Source organism: Ylistrum balloti, unplaced genomic scaffold (genome assembly GCF_031769215.1).
Source record: "Ylistrum balloti isolate Yb309-2 unplaced genomic scaffold, AGI_CSIRO_Ybal_v1 Utg370242, whole genome shotgun sequence".
NCBI lineage: Eukaryota > Metazoa > Mollusca > Bivalvia > Pectinida > Pectinidae > Ylistrum > Ylistrum balloti.
In genome coordinates, this window is record NW_026782196.1 from 63,691 (window position 1) to 90,490 (window position 26,800).

Consider the following 26,800-nt stretch of genomic DNA (forward strand, 5'->3'; position numbering starts at 1 on the left):
TAGATAATTTCCTTTACGGGCCTCTTTCTGGTATAAAAAGCCCGTGTGCGGCTTGAAAAATAAGGTCAGCTTTTCCTAGAGCTCTAAGCAGTGTCGCTGCGATCGCTACCGAGAAGGTCGAAGTTACGACATCGGAGTAAGAGTGTGGCTTATACATTCTCTCCAACTCCATCGGAATATTTTACCTTTGTGAATATAGGAAACATATCAAACTGGCTCATCGATGACAGAATACAAATTGGTAGTCGTTGGAGGTAAGAATCGTCAGGAAGCCCATTCCATTAAACAACCATGAGACGTCGGTAATATTGGTGACTAAACAGTTGTCCAGAATAGGGTGGTGGTTGTCGGTATTCAAAATATAGAGATGATACGAAGTAAAAAACTGTTAAGTAACTACATCAAAACAGTTCGATAGAGATATTGTTGAGTGTCTGTCAGTGTTATGATGCAGAGCTTTAATCCTCAAATAACTTTTCGATAAACATCGGAAAATATAATGCTAATTTGATTTTCCCGTCGGCGCCCCAAAAGCACCTGCTATTTCTGTATTCAGATATATTTGATCCAAATTGTGACATTTTCACTTTATATTGATTTCCTACGTTTATTTGACTAAAATAACGAGATTCTCGGGGTTTGACCAGGAAACCGGCGCATACGTGATGTACACAAATCACAGTGTATGTTGTACACAAAGAGTATTGCACACATGTGAGTTTGAAAGCAACCAGAACCACACCCCACCCCGGCCACTTGCTGTATCATGTCCTTTTGTAGACATATGTACATGTAATTCTTCTATTGTTGTTAGTAAAAGTAATACATCTTGTTATTTGTTTATAATGGTTGATGTATAAAAGTGTAATGCCTGTGAGAATATTATAAAGACTGCAGTGACCATTGTAATTTCAAACATTATGGATGCTGGAGTGTGGTTTACATGTTACAGAAAAGTTAATAGTGTGTTGATTTTAAACATTGTTTCAAGATACACTGATATTATTTGTATTGATTATTTCTCACCAAAAATGGTTTTAGATTGAATAATTATAATGAAACAAGTTACTGCCTGGTATTGTTTTGATTTCATCACCTGTGTTAGTAAGTAAACATATCGTTGAGCTTCTGGTTTTCATACACTTCATAAAATGAGTTAAAAATGAAATATTCCAAGTTAAGTGATTGAAAGCAGCTAGTATAGATAATACATGGGATTCTCACTCACAGGATAGTTTCATTGCATGTCAGTAATCATGTATGATGTTACCTGGCTATAGTGTCAGAATTATTCTGAAATTCTATAGATTTGTTAATGAACATCAAAACTTTGTTCCCATGGAAAAAGGGGTAGAATGGGAGGGGGAAAAGCGACCAGAACTTAGGTTGGCATTTACACAAAAATTGTGGAAACACCAGATTGACATAAAAAGGAATTTCAGAATAAAAAATCTCAAGCAGTTACAATTTTATTATCTTTAGAATTTGATTTCTTGTATTTTGTAATTACAATTATTTCAATTTTCCAGCTTAAATGTGTCCCATTCCCAATTAATCTAAAATTATGACTATATAAACATTCCAAAATCCAAATCATATCTAAAAGTAGATTAATGACTTTACAACATTGCTTAGTAGTTGTCAGTAGTGTTGACTGGCTTGACTCCTGGTTATGGCTTTGTTTTTTTAGGACTTTTGGTTATTGATTCTATTTTAACTAGCCAAGTAGGCCTATATTGCTTATTTACTAGAAAATTCCAACATTTACTTCTTATATTGATATACGTTTACAGTGTACACTAACATATCAAATCTAGGTCTCATGATTTCATCTGTTTGTCGTTTTGTTTTATTATTTTGTTTTCGACTTTGTAGACATGCTTGCCTTTATTGTTCCCTTCAGAATTCTGATGTTCCTTGTCAATGTTTTAAAATAAAGAATTTTCTTTGTCAAAGCTTTAAACCAAGATAAAATTTTTAAAAATCTTACCTATAGAAGATGGAAAGCTATTACTACATGACAGAAGCAATATGTAAGAAGCAGCTAAACATACCAGGTAGACTGTGCCTGGAATGTGACCTGGTGTACTCAATTCAGTAAAGCTGAAAGAGTCAGGTATAAACTGGTAGAGGTAGTAGATTGATAGTTCAGTGGTCATGGCCACATCAGAGTAGATTGATAGTTCAGTGGTCATGGCCACATCAGAGTAGATTGATAGTTCAGTGGTCATGGCCACATCAGAGTAGATTGATAGTTCAGTGGTCATGGCCACATCAGTAAAGCTGAAAGAGTCCGGTATAAACTGGTAGAGGTAGGAGATTGATAGGTCAGTGGCTATGGCCACATCAGTAAAGCTGAAAGAGTCGGGTATAAACTGGTAGAGGTAGGAGATTGATAGTTCAGTGGCCATGGCCACATCAGTAAAGCTGAAATAGTTCGTGGCTACTGGCTACATCAGGAGATTGATAGTTCAGTGGCCATGCCACATCAGTAAAGCTGAAAGAGTCAGGTATAAACTGGTAGAGGTAGGAGATTGATAGGTCAGTGGCCATGGCCACATCAGTAAAGCTGAAAGAGTCGGGTATAAACTGGTAGAGGTAGATTGATAGTTCAGTGGCCACGGTCACATTTAGATATATTCATCCTCCCAAACTAAGGATGTTCAATACTCTTGGGTTTAATGAACGATGTCTTTAAAGACAAGCCACTAAAGTGGTGGGACTATTTGAAGATTTATCCCGAGTGTAAATATTGTTAATGTGAAAAAGTAAAACAGGAGAATGTAAAGGAAAGGGAAACGAACAACAAGTGGGAACAGTAGTACTACTGTTGCTAAAGGAGGGGTGGGGGAGGATTTAGAATTTATAATTAGTTTGTTTTATAATTAGTACTACTGTTGTTATATGGCTTACAGCGGAGTGTGATGATGTCCTTCATTATAACTGCTTTCATGACCATCAGTATACATGTACACAGTAGTAATTACATTTTTAAGAATTGTGCTGGCAAATTCATTCCATTAGAAATGCTCATGAAATAAAATAAACTTGATTTAGTTTACAACAATTATGAAACAAGTTTTTTCAATGTTGTTAATCACTCTTCCTGGCTGAGATCAAAGTGCATGAAGGGTCTTACTGTGGGAGGAAACAGAAGTACATGGGGGGGGGGGGGCATGTAGTCTGACAGGTGACCCCATACCTTTTCACATCCATTCCAGGAATCTAACCCTGATAGCTAGGTGAAAGGCGAGTTTATTACTACTGCACCAACCAACCACCCACGATATCTATCATGATACAGCTAATTTATTTCCTTAATTTTTCTGTGTATATCCTTTGTAAGAAATATTTTAAACCAGCATATTTCTATACTGATCAGTACCCTAATATTGCTAAGTGTCGGAAATTTACCTATTTATATAGACCTTTCTATATTGACTCTAAATGAATCATTCCATTTTCTTTATGATGCTTATCACCATGATTAGCTGATCACATACCATAGTTACCCCCTCTCTGTTCTCCTTTCGTACCCTCTAGTATGAAAATGCATATATAACACCAGATGTAAGACTGTACTGCGTACTTACTAATTTTATGAATTCATTGTATAAGAAATTGGGACAAGGGTCATTATCCGACTACCTTTAAATTGGAAGATAAAAAATTCCTAACAAAAAACATAAATATCTGACCTCAAAGTGACCCGCCCATTTATGATCTCATTCTAAAAGTGACCAGTGGTGCATCTGGTACCACAACTTCTGTGAATCATACATCACATTTTTCTGTTGTTTTTTGGTGAGGCATAAGACAGGGCTGTACAATTACCGTGATTAAGGTCACAGGCAATAAGGAGTCTATGATGAGAAGATATGTGTACAGCTTGGAATGAGGCCAGTTGTATAGAGTAAACATTAGGCCTATACCTTTTGTTGTGATGAGTGTACTCAGAGATATACACAGTGTAAATATATATATGTATAAAAAACTTCAATAAGGTGTGGTGCTTTGACCAAGAAGATTAAATTTACACTATCTTTAATACCTTCAGCAGATCAATCCGTATCCTTTTTACTGATTTCAATTTATTTAGTGTATGTACATCCGTCATTGTGGGTACCCCCAGGGGAAAAACAACTTTAGTACCGAGCTAAATACTTTATATATATATGTACCTGCTTACATGAGTTAGCTTACATTTTCCAAGCTTTTATGCAATGTCATGTTTATGATGTTCCTGTAATTGTTATTGATTATCTGTTCATTTGCTTCGTTTAAAAAATAAGTGATTTATTGATTTTAATGTTTGCAGTATATTTGAATAAATTATGTTAATTAACATGGTAATTTATTCAGAAAAGGGACTTCTTTGTTTACGAAGTTTATCACTTTATCATGAGAATGTGTAACTAGGCTCACTTTGAGGTTTGGACTCCTTTTGATAGCTGGTGTCCATCATGCTGAACACCATGCAGGAGGCAAACCTCATGCCATCTACACCATCTAAGATAAAACAGGGCTTTCGATCTGCCAGATTTGGGACCAATATTCGGCCCCATTCCCAATGGAAAATAGTATCCTTTTTTCCCAATTTAGACCCCAAGTTTTCCCAATTCTATGGAAAACACCATTATTTTTCCCAATTCTAAGGGCCCCGGGCCCCAATCCCAAAATGGGGTGTGAGAGCCCTGTAAAATATAAAAATTTGCAGGACACAACTACTGCAGTATATGACAGTATTTTTCTCAGATTCCTGACGAACATTAAATGCCCTAATAGAGGTAGTCAAACCGCTCACCTCAGATTTTTACCTGAGGCCGCAATTCAAGTCTGAGACTTCACTTACTGATCATCAAGCTCTTTAAAAAGCAGTCTTTTAATAGAATATGAATGAATGTGCATCTTTTGAACATGTGAATTTTAGCATGAATTTAAAATGAGATAATTATACATGTCAGTGTATTTTTTAGGTCCTCGAGTCAGACAAGCATGTGAATTCTGATGAGGTATATACAATAAAACAGAATACATTGGTAGACTGATGAGTTACCTCCCTTGTATGAGGTACATTAATTTATATATATATATATTAATATATGAAGTCGACATCAGATAAGGTATAACTGCCATTACATTTTGCAGCAGTTTCTACTGTGAATACTCCAATGGTTTCCCCTCTGTAGACTATGATTGAGTTATCTCCCTTATAGATATGGTAACATCACAGGTTTAATGGAGAAATCTCACTGTTTACTTTTGTAGAAAGCATTGTTTAAAATCTATTCAATTATATAACAACAGCCTATTTTGTGGTTGCAGCTGTGCTTGAGTTTGTGTGTTGATGCCAGAGTTTGTGTGTTGATGTCTGAGTTTGTGTGTTAGTGCTTGAGTTGGTGTGTTGATGCCTGAGTTTGTGTGTTAGTTCCAGAGTTTGTGTGTTGGTGCCTGAGTTTGTATGTTGATGCCTGAGTTTGTGTGTTGGTGCCGGAGTTTGTGTGTTGGTGCCTGAGTTTGTGTGTTGATGTCTTGAGTTTAAGTGTTGAAGCATGAGCTTATGTGTCGGTGCCTGAGTTTGTGTGTTGATGCCTGAGTTTGTGTGTTGATGTCTGAGTGTAAGTGTTGAAGCATGAGTTTATGTGTCTGTGCTTGAGTTTTTGTGTTGATGTCTGAGTTCATGTGTTGGTGCCCCATAGATAGAGTTTTTGTGTTGATGTCTGAGTTCATGTGTTGGTGCCCCATAGACAGCTACTTTAATAGAATATATATATAAACAATGCTGGTATTTTGAAACATCTATATATAACTTATTTGAGAATATGTAGAGATTGAACAGAGCACTATCTTGTAAGATATGTAATCCAATAACAGACCCTCTTCTGTGATAAACTAAAAAGATATATCAAAGAAAAACAACCAATCTGGTAGATCTACAGTAGATAGAACAGAATCTGAAACAGGTTAGATGTAAGTATTTACGTGTGTTTTGCCTTGATAACTATACAGTGTAACATTGTTACATCACAGTTTTTGATATTGAATAGAACATTCCAAATTAATTGGCTGTTAAGTTTTTGAGTAAACATCCATTAGTATTGGGCTGAAAATAACCAATTTACACATTATATAGCTTTATTATAAGTTTTCCTTTTATGGTAGTTTTATACCTGACTAGTAGCAATTTCATAAAACATTGTGTTACTTCAAGTCAATGTCTTTAAAAAAAATCATAACGCTCAGCTGTTATCTACTCTCCTACAAAACCTTTGCCCATATTTCTAACATAAGGCAACTTGAAAACACTAAGAAAAAATATCCTACTAGAACAGCTGTGTTGATATACACTTGTAACTAGAATTCAATTGTGTAGGAAATACGAGTACATTTTGTACATTGTACTACTTATATGCTAGAATCTGGTCACGTCCAGATCCAGGCCCACACAAATCAGGATTTGGTCGACAGACCTGTGTCAGCTGACACTTGATACAGATGCTGTGTTCCTCAGCTTCTCCCACAAAAATGCCAAAAATTTGGTAATTGATAAAATGCTTCCAACTTTTAACCTAAATTCGTGCAAGATAACTTTACAAAAACTGGTTATTCAACATCTAATATACACAAGCCTTTATACTTAGATACGCATGTGTGCTTCCAGATACATCATCCCTGCACTGACAGAAATAGTTAATCCATTTGAAGAATCTTTCCCAGTGAAAGGAGTTAAAATAAATTTTTTGTAGAACTAGTATAATCTTACCCCTCCCACACACTCACCCTCCTACAATTTATTTATATCTTGGTGATAAAATAGTGTAGTAATTTCAGGATTTCTTTTCTTAATTTGTAATTAGTTTAGATGGAGTTATTCTGGTGCTGAAGCTGGATTTAGTTGAATTCTTAGAATTGTTTGGTTTAAATGTATGTCAGATGAAGCAAGTATGATTCACCTAGTAGATCTACATAAACATTATCACAGTGAGTCAAATCAGATAAAATCCATGATATACTAGGTATCTCAATGATAGTACAATGATTTAAGTAGAAAACCAGTTTTTCACTTACATAAACTTTTGCTATAGAATGTGTGTTACCTTAATATTCTACAGTTGAGAAGTATATTATTAGATAAAAGGTTTGACTTTTAGAACATTTTCAAAACCTAGTTAAAAGAGGCAATGGGTTGGAAAAGATTTTCAAAAATACGGAAATGATAATTAACTGGTGTTGTAACCCTGATCTATATCTCTTTGAATGTGAAATCACATAAGTGATAAATACTGAAAATGATAGTCAATGGGATGCTATAATTTGTTTCAAATTATAAAGAAGAATGATTAATTAGCTACAGGTCAATTAAAACTTAAGGTGATTTTAACAGGTACTCTTTATTGTTTACACTAATCTGGATTTTATTAAATATTCTTCTGAAATAGTCATGTAGCTCAATTGTATATTAACACAATCAAGGGGAACAGATTTTCTTAATGGAAATATACTGTTTTAATCTTTAGCTCACCATGGCCAAATCATGGGCTGATCAAATTGCCTTCATCTTTTGTCCATCTGTCCTTAAATATTTCTTGTTATCACTGTTTCCTCAGAAAAACCGAACGAAACATTTTCAAATTTCATGTGTAGGCTCTGCTTGTTCATTCCTAGTTGTGCATTGTCCAACAATTTTGGGTTTTGATTGAAAAAAACAAAATGGCCAGCAGGCAGTTACCTTAGATTGTGACAGCAGTTGTTTGTTATCACTATCTCTTGAAAAGAACTTGTAATTTCATGTGTATATTCCTCTAGGTCCCTAGTTGTGCATTGTCTGATTTTGATACAGATCTGAAAAAATAATAGGGCCAAGAGGCAGGCACCATCATACCACTGGTAAGATATGCTTAGAAAAGTACTTCAGTATAAAAGTGGAATTATTCATATGACAAAGATGTACCAAATCAACTATCTGTTCTTCCATTGTTTGATCTGCATTGTACAGAAAACCAGTACCTTTGAACTGAATACTGTACTGTTGTGATTTGTTACGGATAAAAAAATGGATTCCAAATATGACATCACTTTTGTTCACATTTTGAACTCAAAATTGCAGCTTATTTATTTATTCATTTTTGAAGTTATATATGTTTAAAACTGTATCTAAACATGGTTTCTAAAAGTCTAATTCAACATTAAAGTTCAGATGATGTATTTATGAATGATTTTCAGCAACTGTACTTTGTGACCTGCCCATCCATCACCTGTCATATACTTTTACTTTGTAACCTAACATCACATATGATTCTGGACCTGAGTGAAGTAGGATCAGGTAGACCACTTCCTGTTTTTAGGGATGTCTGCTGGGATATGCCACTCATTCTCAAGTACTTACATTTACATATTATGTAAATACAATAGACTGACAGCAGCAACAGGATTGGACTCCTTTACCACAGTTAGTTACCAATGTCTGAAGTAACGACTTTCAAACCGTTATGAGGAATATTTAATTTCTCAATAATAATGAGGTCTTTTTGTTTGACCTTCATTGTATTTGTGTTAACAAATCATTCTTTTAAAAGATTTTTTTTTCTGTTTTCACCTCTAAAAATAGACCAGCCAATCTCAACACTAGGTCATACAGTGCTTAATCTGACAGTGTCCATATTGCTTACAGGATTGCTTAGCATTGCTGATGTCTAAGGTTCAAAGGTCATGTTGAATGTTGCCACTTAGGTATGAAAAAAAATTACACTGTTCTCTAAATAACCTTGTAGGGACTAAACTTATACATTATACATTCCATTGCCAGCTTTCTAGTCTGAATGTCAAAGATCAAGTTCACTGGTACTAGCGGGAAAAAAAATCCAAGAACTCATATATACCGGTAATTACTTTGTGGTTTTATTATTGACATGATTAATACCAGGAAGAATTTACTTTATAGTGCACAATCCTAATTGTTCAAATTTGAAATTTGAATATAATCAACAGTAACTCTTTACAATGTTGTCTGTATGTGGAATTACTTAGAAAATGAAATTTACAGAATACAGAGATGCAAAATCCATAGGGAGGTACACTTAGCTACCTGTTGATTCTTCGACAGTTAAGGGGAGCTCGGGGTAGTGTCAGATTTGCTGACTATTTAGATGCATGTTAATCTTGTCCCATCTGTTCATATGTCCATTTTGAAATCAGAGTTACAAAAATAAATTGTAAAACATCAATACTTTATAACTATTATAGGTACTTGTTAACGGACAGTTTTGTAGATGAAATGTTTTTTGTGTAGGTATGTAAGAGATTTATGACAGTGATTTGTCTAAATAAATCACAGACAGAAATATCTATGTAGGTAGATACTTTTAAGTGGCCTCTTCTTGTTACCATGGCACCAGATACATAACTGACGTTGGTGAACATTGAAGACAGGAATATTTGTAGTAAACCTGTTCACATAGGAATTTGTGATTTTTTTTACTTATTGTTCCTTGAAGATGGATTTGTACTGGTCATGACCTTGAAAAGTACTTATTCTTGTAATTCTACTTTCTCTTTTGTAACCCACAACACTCAAGATTCGTAATTCATATCTGTTTCCTCATATAGTGTAAAATTCGGATTTAACAGAAAATCTTTTAATATTATTTAGTAATTGATGACTATTTCATGTGAAAATGAGTCATTATTTAGATATGGTACTTATGTAGTAAAAAATACAAAAAGCACAATTTTTATTCAGACATTGAGTTTGTAAGTATTTATCAATTATGACATAATGTCTAATTTACAACACCCCTCCCAACATCCCTTCTTCCCATTTTAACCCCAAAATTACCTAAGGAACACCACCAAATCTGATATTTTCAATAGCATACTCTTGTAGCTGACCTTAAAGGATCGTCCAGAAAACAAAGGCTTAGTCCTGAATATCCTTTCTCTGTAAAATACTGCAGAACAATAAATGAGAAAATTTTAATTTCACTAAACGGTCACTTTTCTTAACATTAATAAATTTCAAGATTTGTGGAGATTTGGAGTTTAAAGCTGTGATTGTTTGACAATGACAAGGTTGGTAATGAGAGCTAGCCCAATAGAGATGTCTGCGCAGTGAACAAACACTACATTAATATTGTTAACATAGATGTGTACATACGTGACATAACCAAACATACTGATGTACATATTTAGGTATGTGTACCTTTGATTTACAGTTGAGATTACCCGATTGAGTTTGATAACATTATTTGTATCACCGTCTTTCGGTGACTTTTTACATTTGCGAGTTGATCATTACCTGGCTGTAGTTATGCAGTACTGTTTACAGAACTTTAGATCTCTTTATCAAAACCTTCTTTCACTCCCCTCCAGGTACATATCCTGCATTCCCTGTAGTTTTTCTAAATATTTGTAAATTTAGTTAGACAGGAAAATGACATGTTAAAGAAAACCTGATTTTACTGGTACTGGCTTGGCTTTCTCAATGTAGATAAAAACTTGGGTAAATGTATTATGTATACCCAATAGGGTACATATATACATATACTTCTGTCAGAACAATAGACCAGAATTCAGGTACAGGTACACATGAGTGTACAAAAAAAACTTTGTTATAAGCTTAATGTATTGCTATCAAAAAACTAACAACTGTACAACGAAGATGAGATCCAAGGTTTGGGGTAGTCCTCCGCAGATATTTATATATATAAAGATTCCTTTGGATTACAGAGTCCAGTTTAAAAGAGAAATCAAAGTTAAAGGTAGAAATGACAGGACAACATCAGTCGGAAATGTCAACAAAATTCATTAATTGTAATCAATAGATTTTGTTGATATCTTCTGACGATGCTGTTCAGTCATCTCTACCTTCTACATTAGCATTAGTCGATGTGTTAAAAAAGAAGAAAGAAAGACATAGAGTAAGAAGGAGGTGGATGAGTTTCAAAAGAGACTGAATACATGTATTTAGAAATTTTGCTGGAATGATAAGAAAATTATAAAGGAACCTTTGAATATAATGTCAACAGAGAGCTGGTACATTTCACCACGTCATCAAAACAGATCAACCACAAAACTTCATATAAACACTGTGATGTACCTGATAATTTTGTTAATATTTCATAACTAATAACATGTCTTTTGTCTGTTTACAGCGGGTGGTGTGGGGAAAAGTGCTCTAACCATCCAGCTCATACAGAACCAGTAAGTACCAGAACTGCATGTGATTGGTGTGTGTCTCCTGATTAACCTGTGATTTATCTGTGATTACCCTGTATAGTTAGAAGGACTTAGGACAGGTCTTGTAGGATTTCCATATTGGTGTCTTGAAATTAAATTCACCGTCAAAATGTATGGTATGAGATCTGGACATCCTCAATACTCCAGGGGTTACAATCACTTTCCTTTACTTCAACCCAGAGACATGTAGTGATAAAATTTAAGTTTCCATGTGTGACATCTTGTTGCCAAGACAGAAAGACTAGTATGATCCATTGTTGTACATCAAACAAATTTACCAGGGGTGCAGAGAGATCAAAAGTGATCTAACCCCTGAAGTATCACGAATGAAGTCTAGGATAAGGAAACAGAATCTTCACAGCTGAAGAACACTTCCTCACTTTGAAGATGAAATGATGTATTCTGATGGTATCAAAGAAAGAAGTTCAATCCGATGTCCTAAATACTGATTTATGTTTTACAAATGTACAGTATCTAAATGTACTTAAAAGATAACAAAAAATAATTGAACACAATCAATTGGCAGTTTAGAAAAATTGTACACAATCAATTGGCAGTTTAGAAAAATTGTACACAATCAATTGGCAGTTTAGAAAAATTGTACACAATCAATTGGCAGTTTAGAAAAATTGTACACAATCAGTTGGCAGTTTAGAAAAATAAGAATGATGACAGGATGATAGTGAACCTTTCAAATGTCCCATTTGAAAAGAAACAGTACATCAGGTAATATGAGAGAACCAACACTCCTGAGGTATCAGATTGTAACACAGTACCTGGACAGATATCATTTGTTATACAATAGAGGCCCTCACGACTGCTTAGGGATCTAAATATGTTCACATCCCATCTGAACCTAATGAAAAAAACACGCAACTGTTATAGTTGTTGAGGATCTTTAACTTCTGGATATCATTTACTCTCAGTAAAGAGAGGTAATATTTCTCTTTGATGTAATAGGTGATTTACGGTAATTAGGATATGTCCGACAGAACATTGATAGCAGGAAACTGGAAAAGGGGGCTCATTTGGGTTAAAATTGAATCAATCTACTGAATAAAAAATGTTACTTTAGAAAGGGGTGCTTATTAGGATGATTATAGTACATTTTAACAACACATAAAAACAGATCATTATAACATAAAAAGGGAGCTTATAAGGATATATATTGTAAATGTTAACTACACATAAAAACAGATCATTATAACATAAAAAGGGAGCTTATAAGGATATATATTGTATATGTTAACTATACATAAAAACAGATCATTATTACTAAAAACAAAAGTTTATTAGGGTAAGGATATATATTTAAAATACACATAAAAACAGTAAAACATAAAAAGGGAGTTTATAAGGATATATAGTAAAAAACACAACAGCTGCACTGATCCTGATATATACGTATATATGGATACACATAAAAAAATGTTATACTAAGGATATTTGATGGTGTACATCTTATAAGGATATATATCGTATATATCTACCATAAAAAGAGACTGTAGTTTGATATATGTGAATTGTTACAACACATAAAAACAACATCCTAATCCCAAGAGACTGTAGTTTGTAGTGTGAATTGTACACATGGTGTTACTAACATCCTAATCTCAAGAGACTGTAGTTTGTAGTGTGTACCTACACATGGTGTTACTAACATCCTAATCCCAAGAGACTGAAGTTTGTAGTGTGTACCTACATATGGTGTTACTAACATCCTAATCCCAAGAGACTGAAGTTTGTAGTGTGTACCTATACATGGTGTTACTAACATCCTTATCCCAACAGACTGTAGTTTGTAGTGTGTACCTACACATGGTGTTACTAACATCCTAATCTCAACAGACTGTAGTTTGTAGTGTGTACCTACACATGGTGTTACTAACATCCTAATCTCAACAGACTGTAGTTTGTAGTGTGTACCTACACATGGTGTTACTAACATCCTAATCTCAACAGACTGTAGTTTGTAGTGTGTACCTACACATGGTGTTACTAACATCCTAATCTCAACAGACTGTAGTTTGTAGTGTGTACCTATACATGGTGTTACTAACATCCTTATCCCAACTGTAGTTTGTAGTGTGTACCTACACATGGTGTTACTAACATCCTAATCTCAACTGACTGAAGTTTGTAGTGTGTACTTACACATGGTGTTACTAACATCCTAATCTCAACAGACTGTAGTTTGTAGTGTGTACCTATACATGGTGTTACTAACATCCTAATCCCAAGAGACTGTAGTTTGAAGTGTGTACCTACACATGGTGTTACTAATTGTGATTGGATGTAGAGCAGCATTTTCATGATGAACTTATACTTATAGATATTTGTTAAGCTCTCATCTGTACCCTGACTTTATATACATAAGACATTAGCAATAGCCCTCATTTATTACTAAAACCATAGAAGTATATATATATATATATATATATATACTTTATTGCCTGTAAGCCCACCTACATCTTTGGCAATTTCAGTAAAATGGCTACAATAGTTGCATTGTTGTGGTGATTAGCACACCATTCTTTAGTCAGGGTTATAGCTGAATGAGTTTGTTCATTATTCTCAGAAACTCAGTTTGTTGTCCTTCCTGACCTCAGGTTAATATCTGAGGTGTGTGGTACAACACAACCCACGGTGGTTAGTGTTTTACTGAAAAGTGAGAAACAGACCGGTTTATGCTCTTGTGGTTTTGGCCTTGGACTAGATACCATACCTTCTAGATGACATTCAATGGGGCGCCTCCCTTATGTTGTTAGTGAGGTAGCCACCAGCAACAAGGAGTCCTTATCACAGAATCACCCAGTATGTTAAAGAATCTGTGACTGGACTTAAATTTTATTTAATATCTTGATGCCTTAATTGTTGTTTTGTTTATAGAAATGAAAAGATACCAGCGTGCTGAGAACACTCCTAAGAACTTTAATCTCATATGTAATGCCTGCATCTATATAGGTCATGATTTCATGGCTGATTCAGTGTTGATATCTTTAAAAAAACATTAAAATTGAAAATATGGATATGATCACTGTTCCTTTGGTTTGTAATTTGATACAGCTTCATTCCGTCTTCGCTGATCAGTAGGGCGTTTTTAATTTAGCCCCAGAATGGGTCATTAGCATTAATGCTAAATTTAATTAAGTATTCTGTCCGCACTTCCATTATATTACCGTAGACAATACCTCATAATACACAGGGATATAGTTAGGAGACAAAAATCAATGAATGTAATGGTCTGTTGCAATTAATTATTCATAAGTCTTGAAAGGTACATACAAATAGAATTAACATTTCATATGAGTTCTGAAAGTGTCATAATACATGCACATGTATAATCAAATGTATGCATAGTCAAAGAAGTTTTATAAGATATTAAGTTTATCAGTTTAATTTTCAGGGGAAAAAATCATTAAATCATCTTAAAGAAGTCCAAAGTTCGAGTTATATTCATAAATGTTTTGTGAAAAAAGAAAATTCTACTAAAATCAAGCTTGTTGTGATTGACTCTTCTTCCTTGTTTTTAAGTCGAAGATATACTGATAATTGTGTTTGTAGAGTTTCAGAAGTAAAAAAAAAGATAGTTTATAATTATTCATTAAGAAAAATACTGCAATTTGATATATGATGATGAAATCAGGTATTTTACGCATCATACACCTTAAAGAATCATGTGTCTTTATAAAAAAATATTTCCCTTAAATTTGCTTGTATATACAATGGATATATGTAAGGTTATCTACACATACAAGGTTAATCTCATAAGGTTTCCTTTGAAGGTTATTTTATCATCGTAAACCACATATGACTTTGCAAAAATTTTAAATGTTCTAAAGTTTGTGTTAACCTTCAAAGTTGGGTTGTTTCATTACTCACCTTTAGTGGTTTGTAATTTAAGTGTAGTGTGAAGTGGGGAGGGACTATGTGACAGAGAAGAGGGAGGTCTGCAGTTATCACTTGTATCAGATGTTATGGGGAAACAAGTCTGGTGCTGTTTTATAGACAGTGTATTGACTTACCCCTGATTCTTGATTATAGATTGAAATTAAGTTACTGAGGGAGTTATGATAGCTTAACACAGAGAATACATAATTTAATGTCGCTGGAAAATTATTGACAGAAATTTGGGGATTAGTTGCGATTAGCCTGTCTAGGCATTAGACATATAATAAGTGATATACCGCCCTGAATTACACAGAAACTAATTAGAACTGCTTTAGTTATAATTAGGAGTAAATCCACATGTAATGTATTTCATCCTTTTATCACTTATTCCAGTATTTTCACAGTTCCTGTTACTTTCCCTGAAGTCAGCCCCCTCTGACTTGGTGTATTTGTATTGAGTCATTTAGTCCCTCTTGAATACAGTTGAACACACCTATCCCTTCATTCAGAAATAAAGAATTTGACATAATCACACTTATCAGATGCTCAATGACTCATTATACAATGTGAACATTTCGACATGACCATGATCTACAGTTGATGTAAACTGGACTGGACTGTAAAAAATGACATAACCAGATCTTGACCATGGTCAGTGGGCAGAATATATTGAACACATGTCAGCACCTCAGTTAACACCACTCTAGTTTTGAAGTTAGTCATATTGATGAGGGGATTTAGAGCATTGGTTCAGTAGAATTGGTCAGCTACGGCCACAGTAATGAGTAGTGGACAATACTGGAGTAGGTATTGCTGTAATGAACTGACGTGTCATGATCATGGCGACGCCCACTATCATGATCTCTGACATTTATACCAGATCTTTGTAGCAGAAATTTGATTGAGACTACAGATTTCTATCTTCGTTGTCTGTTGATAGCCTGTTAATACATTAGCATGTCATCTCCAGGAGTGTCACAGATTATCCATTTTGATAATTTCATTTTTAGTCTGATATATTAAAAACATATTTCTAATTTTGCCACAAGCACATTTTAATTTTGGAACAAATAAGCGCAATAATAAATTTGTGCTTCATAATAATTACTCTTCTGACATGCAGAAATGGCAGTGAGAACAATCATATTTTGTCAGAAATCATCAGCACAATTAATTGCTGAAACTAAGATATCAACATACATGTTTTCACAGATAATTAAGATATTCTCATCATCTTGCAGAATCTGATGAATATACATTGTCTCTAATGATATGACTAAATATTTTTGATTAAGGAATCTGATTTCAGATTTAATTCCACATGGAAATATATCAATGATTGCCATTTTGAAATGAATATCTTAATTCAATCTCAGGTATATCATTCTGGTATCATTAGTTAAATGTTATCATAAACGATTTCTGATATGTGCTAAATATTGAATTTGAGAGATCAAAATTATTTTGTGATAAACAATTCTAATAGAATAAATTTGATAAAGTTTGTATATCAGAACCCCTGGTCAGTAGAGAGATAGATCTTTGATGGCTACTTATCGTTACTCAATACTTTAATGTATTATTTACTCAAGGAAGTAATCTACTTTTCCTGCACCCTGTGAGGCTGTCATGAACAGCTGGTTACCTTTCTCTGTGGGATGACAAGTGATACGATAGTTTGCCAGTAACATGATACTGATAGGAGTATGTAATAGTCACATACTCCTAGGGAAATTTATATAAGGAAATTGTATGATGTTTCAACAAAGAAACTTTATGGAACATTAGCAGAACTTGTGCTTATAACCGTACCAGCAGAATGTGGAGCTTTGTATTATTAATCAAAGAACCAGAAGTAGATAATTAGAAGGAAATAAAATGTTAAGTCATATTTTCCTCATCTTTTGAAAGTTGTTGACAGTGTTTAGAATTTATGAATTGATAATTAAAATGATAATATATACAGTTACTAAATTGTATTTAATTGTGTTTAATTCTCATTTTGCAAATTTCATAGTTCCGTTTTTATGTGTTTTCAGCTTCGTAGAAGAATATGATCCTACCATAGGTAAGCCATCTGAATGGTCTTTTTTTTTTCTATATTTCACCTTGTATCGTAGTTATATGAAATTGAAATGGCCAAGCACACCCTGAAATGTCTGCTATTAATTGAAACAGACAAGCACACCCTGAAATATCTGCTATTAATTGGAACAGACAAGCACAACCTGAAATATCTGCTATTAATTGAAACAGACAAGCACACCCTGAAATATCTGCTATTAATTGGAACAGAACAGACAAGCACAACCTGAAATATCTGCTATTAATTGAAACAGATAACCACACCCAGAAATATCTGCTATTAATTGAAACAGACAAGCACACCCTGAAATATCTGCTATTAATTGAAACAGACAAGCACAACCTGTAATATCTGCTATTAATTGAAACAGACAAGCACACCCTGAAATATCTGCTATTAATTGGAACAGAACAGACAAGCACAACCTGAAATATCTGCTATTAATTGAAACAGATAACCACACCCAGAAATATCTGCTATTAATTGAAACAAACAAGCACACCCTGAAATATCTGCTATTAATTGGAACAGAACAGACAAGCACAACCTGAAATATCTGCTATTAATTGAAACAGATAACCACACCCAGAAATATCTGCTATTAATTGAAACAGACAAGCACACCCTGAAATATCTGCTATTAATTGAAACAGACAAGCACAACCTGTAATATCTTCTATTAATTGGAACAAAACAGACAAGCACACCCTGAAATATCTGCTATTAATTGGAACAGACAAGCACACCTTGAAATGTCTGCTATTAATTGAAACAGATAACCACACCCAGAAATATCTGCTATTAATTGAAACAGACAAGCACACCCTGAAATATCTGCTATTAATTGAAACAGACAAGCACAACCTGTAATATCTGCTATTAATTGGAACAAAACAGACAAGCACACCCTGAAATATCTGCTATTAATTGAAACAGATAACCACACCCAGAAATATCTGCTATTAATTGAAATAGATAACCACACCCAGAAATATCTGCTATTAATTGAAACAGATAACCACACCCAGAAATATCTGCTATTAATTGAAATAGATAACCACACCCAGAAATATCTGCTATTAATTGAAACAGATAACCACACCCAGAAATATCTGCTGATAGCTCAAAGTATATGCATTAATTATTTATATTACTTATATTATCATTGTGTTTGAAGGTGTCATAGGTTTGTAAAGGATTCTCAGATTTGTTATTTTGATTAATGTAATGGTGCACATTTAATTATTTTTTCTTTTTCAGAGGATTCCTACAGGAAACAGGTGGTCATTGATGATGAGACATGTCTGCTAGACATTCTGGACACTGCTGGTCAAGAGGAGTACAGGTTAGCATTGATATTATGTCCACATGGTGGTCCGTCTGGTGACCATCTATCACTAGTAGTCTGTTTAATGTCCATTCCTCAGCGACAGTCATTCTTGTATCCACAGATCAGTGGTGGCCAGTTTTGTTTTCACTCATCAGTTGTAGTCAGTTTGGTGTTCTATGATAAATGTTGGTCAGTTTGTGTCCCCTGATCAATAGTGGTCAGTCTCATATCCAACAATTAGTGGTGGGCAATCTTGTGTCCATTGATGGATACAGGAGTGGTAAGTCTTGTGTCTACCCATAAATAGTATTCAGTCTGGTATCAAACCATAAGCAGTGGCACATTTAGTTGGTAATGGTCAATCTGTGTCTATCCATTAATGTGTACCCATTGTCAGCCTCTGCCCACCCCCCTCACTATTCTTGTAAGTTTGATGGTTCTCTTACAACATGAAAGGTAAAGGGAGGTCACTCTGATTGATCAGCCATGTTTCCAAGGATTGGTTCCACATTAAGTAATCATTGCGATAGGATAAGATACTTCATAATTGATGTCTGGATTGTTTTTAATATTATTACATTATGAAATAAAATACAATGTATATTAATACCACATAACTATGTGTGTGTGGTCATGGGAAACAGTTCCTTAGTAGAACTACCATCCAATGATATGATTTTCAATCATTTTGTAACAAGTCGTTCTATATCTACATGTATATCTGTTCTGTAGCTTTACCAACATGTACTATTTCCTTGTCCTGTAGCCAGCCCACCAATATTTATAGCTGTCAGTAGGACTAGAATTCAATGATATACTTTGTTGTCCTGTATTAACCCCTTAGCCAGAGGTAATGTGTTACCTGCCGGGGTGTATTGCTTGATAAAAGTGTAAACATTTTCCTCATTACTAAAACTCTGTGTTACTACAGTGCCATGAGGGACCAGTACATGAGGACAGGTGAGGGATTCCTCTGTGTGTTTGCTGTAAACAACCTCAAATCATTTGAAGATATCAACACCTATAAAGAGCAGGTAATATATCCAAAAAGTAAACTGCTATAAAAAAAAATACATTTCATTGGATCAGATACATGACCACAATGTCTAGTCTTTAGTCCATGGAAGAAAAACTGTTGTACAATATGGATGATGTGTGGGGGGAAAAATGGGAAGTGCAAGAAGTTGTAATCAGTATTGAAACAAGCTTAGGATCTTGTAGTCTGTGAAATAACATTCTGATACATGAAAATGCTAAAATACATTAGATTTTGATTTAGTTATTGCAAATTTTGATAGTGGCAAGGATCCATCACAGAATGTTATTAACAAGAACAATATTTAAAGTAAATATATGTTCTACAACAATATAATTGAATATTAATTTGTTATCAGATTAAGCGGGTAAAAGATGCAGAGGAGGTACCCATGGTTTGTAAGTATTATTAAAAGTCTTCACTAAATAGAAGTAGATAGAATGGTCTGGATGGTCAAATGGCGTAGTGGTAAGACACTCGCCTCTCACTTAACTGGAGGAGTTTAAATACCTGAAAAGACATAAAGGTATTGGCTCACCTGCCTTGCCACATGGGTTTTCCCGGGTTCCCACCAACAGTAAAACCATTCAAACACTTCCATCAGAGCCGACTATAGTGATTAATATAAGGTGAAATATCTTCATCACAATTTTTGTGAATTGAATCAAAGTTTGTATTTAACAAATACAGGTCCTTTATAACAGTTGCCCTGCCTGAGTTTCAGACAAATAAATAAAAAACAGTATGTTGCCTGGTGTTAGAGATTATATTTCAAAAACAATATGATATCGAAGTTTGAGGGTGTTTCCTGTCACATATAGAATGTGATACTGAAGACATTGTTATATACAATATGCAAGACAATTTCTGTCAGAGATATCTCACAGGCAAATATTTCTGACAGATTTCTGATTGCTACTTGCCTGTTTTGAGTTTTATCAGCATCCTATTTTCATTGATACAGCTGTGTTGGATATATTTTATGCTTCAGTGACTTTGATAAGTTATGTCAAAACTAGTGCGATTGATTAGATTTGAAAGGATTTGTAGTGTCGTAAATGTTTACAAAAAATTACAAAAAATTTGAAAATGCCTTGAATTGTTGGCTTAGTATGAAGAAGCCTCTTGATCATACACAGTATTTGAGTTGCCTTCCCTCATCCATCATTTTGAAGTTGATTAAAAAAAGCATTCACAACAATACACCACTGTAAACAGCTTGAGGACTAACTCTTGGTCATACTTATTAAAGTGTAACAGCAGCACCTTTGTTAACTAGTGACTCAGCAACAAATGTTTGTAAATGGAAGATATTTCTAGTTTAGAACTTGTATAAATGTGTAATATAATTCTTTATGACACCCATGGGACATGCATCAGTGATATTATATAATCAAATGAAGACACCATACAGACAGGATTTGCTGACTGTCAATAAGTTGTTTATTGTTTGTAATACACTGAAATTGCCTCAATTTTCACTGCAAAGCATTTTTCTTGCAAGAAATGAAAATACATCACAAAACTAGCTGTCAGTTTGAATTCAGATTCTTTGCACCATATGAAAAGTGAGTGGAAAACTAAAAATATAGTGGATATATGCATGACTATTGACATGCAAATATTTCCATCAAAACATTCTGACATATTAATTTGCAAAAAATAGCTATTCATGACAGGCTGGTAAAACAAAACAGGTGTTTTTGTTGAACAGATGAAAAGTATCAAAGCTTGATTTTATCACATAATTTTTCCAAGTTAAGTTATTCATGAATCTTGACATGAGTGGTTTACAGGGGTGTTTCCTACAGCAATATTCTAGGAGAAAGTTTACATTCTCACTGAATCTGATCTATAATTACACCACTTCTTCCTTAATATTTCCTATCGGTCAAAACAAACATCAATGTTAGTTATTACATCAATTACATTTCCTTGCAGATTTATAGATTTTGAAGTTGTTAGTCATTTTCTGCCGATACACCAGTTCCATTGTTCCTTTATTTCAATTTATTATTCATAGCATCCACAACCTTCAATGTTTTGATGTTTATAGGAATCATTTGAGTTAGGTTGCATGACCACTTTTTTTTCTTTTCTTTCTTTCTTTTTTTTTTTTTTTTTCGTGAATGAAAAACTGATTAAACTAAGAGATTGTATTGTTCACTTCAGTGGTAGGAAACAAAATGGACTTACAGGAACAACACATGGTTGAGGACAAGGATGCCAAGGCTTTGGCCAATAGCTACAATATCCCTTATGTACGCACTTCTGCCAAGACACGTCAGGGGGTTGATGACGCTTTCTACTCCCTAGTACGCGAAATAAGGCTATATGTAAGTGTCCTAAATACTATATTCCTCACATTAAGTAAGCATCAAACAGGAAAGTTAATTGTATTGTGTACATAAGGATAAAAGACATTTAGAAGGATGGAAAGATTTCGGAGTTATGTACTGACTCCCTGTATATCTTTATATAATTTTTAATTAGCCTGAGTAGACTATTTCAGCGACATGTTCCTCTACATCAATGACTTGGAAGTCTTATCATCAATAGATTGTCATTTTTTGAAAATTATTGTTATGATCTGGTAGGATGTTTTGATGAAAAAGAACAGATTTCTAGTTAAACATGTTGTATAGCATTAACATTACTAACCTTACATTTCTTTCCATTCAACCAAATAAAACTCATTGAAGCTTGCTCAAAAGCTTATATTAAATTGTTTATGACCAAGGGAGATAACTTATGTTAATTTGTATTTGGGTTGAGAAAACAACCTCTAAATATTATAATTTTGTTAGGCTTCATATATTGGATGTCCTCATTTGATTTTAATAAATCCATTGTAATTTTCTTTTCTTTACAGAAAGACAAAAAGGGCAAACATCCACGAAAGAAGAAGAGATTATGTGCACTCATCTAATATGACACAAATTTTATATTGACTCTTCCCTGATATATATTTATATATCAACACCAGTTATCTGCCCCTTTCTCTCACTACGACCACCAGGTGGTGCAGTTTTTCAATAACAACGTAAACAGGAAACAATGAAATGAATGCATATTTATCATTATTTTATCAGGTTTTTTTTCTCTGTACACAAGTATAGACTGGTAGAAAGGTGTAACAGTAACATCTTAGATGTAGAAATTGGCTTTAAAGATTTTTGATCCTTTGATTAATTTGAGGCTTTTTGTAGAGATCACATCAGGTCATAACGGATGGAATAACAGTGCAGCTTATCCCATGTGATGAAGATTTTCAGTTGATATAGTAAGTCTTCATCAGTTTTTACAATTGTCAACTTGTCTAATTACTTTTTTGAAATTGTGAAAAGCAAATTATATGCTCATTCAATGAAATATGAATTGGAACAAGTGTGAGTTTTGAAGAAGTTGGACTATTTTTGTTCATCTTAAGGATGAAAAAACAACAATAGAAAAAGAATGAAGTGATGTAGAAGTTATTTAGATCTCCTGGATGTTACATTGACAATTTAAAATGTCATTTAACCAGGTTAAGTGGAATAGAGATTGTCTATTCACAGAGATACAGTTTGTCATTCAGACATCAGTACCCAGGTAAATATTTCTTTTATAGTCATTATGATAAGAAATGTAATTATAAAACAGTTTCTGTAAGTCGTCTTAGAACTGCTCGTGCATTTTTGTGTCAAATTTGATTTTTTTTAAATCAAAGCAGAGTTCATTTGTTGCTGAGATAGTGATAGAAATTTATTATGAAGACTGAAATAATTTATGAAAGCACCAACAATTTAAGTGAATTTGCTTAGATAGAAGTTTTGACTTCCGATCCACATGTTACTGAACAAGTGACTTGCAACAGACATGGGGTGATTATGTTACAAAGTGGGTGTACAGTCTAGCCTCCTCAATGTCATGGTAATCTTGCTAGAAACTGATTCATGAGCTTCTGATGTTCCTAGAATTAATTGTAACAATTACTGCTTGCCAAGAGTTTTTGTCATTTTTTTACGAAGCACTGTTAAAAAATCACAACCATTTCTGATGTTGTACATAACATTATATGTCTGGATGTATTATTTTTATGTTTTTCTTAAACAGATTTGAACTAAGATAACAATAGATTGGTTTATGTAGGCAGGATAATTTCTCCTGTAATGAGGTCAGAAACGTCCCGTTAAGGATAGACCTCAGGTGAGTGTAATGGAAACATTAAGCCTGATACGGTTAGATTGTATTCCCACGTAATTGTCATTTTATCCAAACTTGTCAAAATAATTGGTCAACTGCTCCACATCTCCATCGTACATTCCTTCTCAAATTACCACCTTCTTTATAAGCTTTTATACAGTGTGTCTTTGTCTTCTCATCATCAGCGCTTTTTTACGGTGTTTGTTAGGTCTGTATGTGTTGTGGATGAACTATCTTGGTGTTTCTTCAACTAGTCTTCATATCTAATCTACAACTGTTAATAAACCATGTTCTAATGTTCTGTACCTGTATGTATTTGTGACTTTTGTCTTAACACCAATTCTATACATCTAAATAAAATAAAGATATGTTGACACATCTCATAGTTTATGACACTTGATTAACAAACATTAGCTGGGTATATACCGTTCAGTACTGTCTCATACTTACTTTATGTTATATTGCTTTAATGGGAAGGAATAATATATGTTCTGCACTGGCGAGGGTTTGATCTAACGACACTCTTCTTCTTGAATCAAGGGAAACGCCCACTAGTTGAGATTTAGTAAGATGACTCTAATACTGAAGCTTATGTCACATACTGATGTATAATATAAACTTATATGGACTTAAGTTATCAAGAACACATTGTACTGTAGATAACGTCATACATTTTCTTAGTAATATACAGTATATAATTATATAAGATATATCACAAGATTTCCTAAACATACGTACTGTTAATCTGTTTAATTTACAGAATGTTTGATATCTTAACTCACATGACCAGGTAATGTGATATTCGAATACACCATGAACAGGGAATTTGAAAACTTGTTTCAGAACCCAGGTTCATATATTCTCAGAGAAGTTAGATAACATGTTATGCTCACTCTTACAATTCAGATTATTTGGGATGGTGAAATAAAACCAAAACTATATATACTTAATGATACCAATCTAGAATGGTTAGTGTTTTGATAAATTTGTATATCGTTATCTTAGTGTGAATTCTCAAAAGAATTACATGTATGTAATTTAATGTGTGCTTGCAGTGTTGGTCATGCTTGAAAGATACTCTTTAATTGGATATCGATGATAAGTATTAGGATATCTGTATAGTTTACAAAGTTTACCTCTATATAGTGACCAAGACCACAGCATTGTGGTTATCTGAGAACTAAATGTAGTAGATTTTGACTGTTGGTTTAATGTCACAGTTGTCAGCAAGCTTGATGTCATGGAATCTACATGTATGTTTGGTCATATAGAAGTTTGGAGACTGTAACCTTTAGTACATTCAACTTGTTAACATCTGGAATTTTAACAGGATTGTGATCTTGTACATGTAGAATGGTCACATGCATAATATGTTCATAATTTACAGGTTTTTCAGAAAGTGGTATTAGCTGTAGGAGCTGAAAATGGAAAACATTCAATACTTTTTACCCACAATATATGAAGAAGATGGCTTCTCGTAGATATAACATTACTCTTTAAGAAGATATGAACTACAAAACATCAGTAATTGGTATTGAAGAGTTCAGTACTGAATTTCAGTGTTAATAACTACACAAATAAAGACAAGACTTGGGAGAAGAACAATATTAGGGGATCTTTGTGAAATTCTTTTATTTCTGCATTTCAGTTCTATAATATGTAAACCTTTTCACCTCACTGCCATTGTAAAATGTATAACAAGGATGTGATAATTACCAGTGTTTAGATTTTTACTATGTAGGGTAGAACTCTCTAATACTAAGACAGATTAACACTGAAGAGGATGTTTACCTTAATTAGATGTTGAGTTGATCTCTACGTCAGGAATATTTCAGTTATTTTTTTAAGAATTGTTAACTATTTGTTTATTATAATATTTTTAATTTGGAAAAAAAAGCAAATATGAAGTTTTAATATTGTTTTTGAAACTTGATTTTTGTTGATATTTTGACTATATATATATATACTGTATAATTAGGACAAAATATACTTTTAATCAGAATTAAATTCATCTTGATTTTCCATGTTATAAGACAATAGGAATCAACCCAGATGCTGATCAATGAAGTAGGAACCTGATGGTTTGTCAGGTCACATCGGCATAACTGAGTGTCTAATACACTTGTATCTGTTTACACTGTAAACAATTTGTTACGGTGTGTCGTCGTTTTAATAAGGTATGGTTGAGAATAGATAGAGAAAGGACATGAAATCCTAGTCTAGTCTTTGGGTTGTGTGTTCAGTTATAGTCACTCCTTATTGGTCTCTAGTTTGACTGCGAGGGGGAAAGGGTATCTAAATTGTTTCTTCAGTGTGATATAAGGGAGGTAACTCTGAGATTCTCCGTCTTTCTCAATCTGCATTTAGTCTTTTTAAACACTAGTACAGCTTACAGAGTATTGTCCAGTTCTAAGTGATGTGGTATGTTAACATTGTTGTGTGAGTCGACTCCACATTGATCACAGGTGTCTGACACACTAGTAAAAAACAATAAAACAGTATTTTGTTTTACTGGTGTGTCGGAACCCTGTGTTTTTGGTCATTGTTTATATTTAGCCGTTATATATCCACATAACCATTACTGTGTATTACTGATGGCACGTTTATCTAATTTTGAATGTTATTTTTTTGATCATGCACAATAAAATGGAATAACATTGATAAACTACCATGAGAGTTTCTGTTTATTTATCTCCTACCATACTGCCGCATCCTCGGGGCTACGCTCACTATTGATTTCCCAACCAATAGAACATTTCCTAGCAAAATCAAAGGCTCAAGCTTAAGTAATTTTATTTGTTTAGAGTTGGTGTCAGGAGGAAAGAAAAAACTGACCAATCACAGATCAGATTGATAGCTCATTTGAATATTACAAAGGAACGACACTCAACTTCAGATACATATTGCTTAGCGACCTCCGGATTCGCTTGATGTATGTCAAAGATCAAATTGAAGTGATCGTAACCCTTGGAGTATCAAGGACGACACTGTCGTTACTTGGTTTATAGCACACTACTTTGCTTTAAACCGTGCAATA

The 26,800-nt window shown here is 33.8% G+C and overlaps 1 protein-coding gene across 1 annotated transcript; it reads left to right on the plus strand.

The window, feature by feature from the left end:
• The first annotated feature begins 105 nt into the window (after positions 1–105).
• Positions 106–26,432, plus strand: LOC132552322 (GTPase HRas). The gene is made up of 8 exons (XM_060216483.1): positions 106–254; positions 11,151–11,199; positions 17,166–17,194; positions 18,473–18,557; positions 19,474–19,576; positions 19,937–19,976; positions 21,751–21,914; positions 22,451–26,432. Exons 1-8 carry the CDS (start codon positions 224–226, stop codon positions 22,505–22,507), a joined length of 558 nt encoding a protein of 185 aa, XP_060072466.1. The 5' UTR covers positions 106–223; the 3' UTR covers positions 22,508–26,432.
• The last annotated feature ends 368 nt before the right edge of the window (positions 26,433–26,800 follow it).

Bases quoted from the DNA above. Each gene is read 5' to 3' on its own strand.
- LOC132552322 (XM_060216483.1), top strand. From the start codon at position 224: ATGACAGAATACAAATTGGTAGTCGTTGGAG. The intron at 11,200-17,165 runs GTAAGTACCAGA...ATGTGTTTTCAG, and splicing joins ATCCAGCTCATACAGAACCA to CTTCGTAGAAGAATATGATC. The intron at 19,577-19,936 runs GTAATATATCCA...ATTTGTTATCAG, and splicing joins TCAACACCTATAAAGAGCAG to ATTAAGCGGGTAAAAGATGC.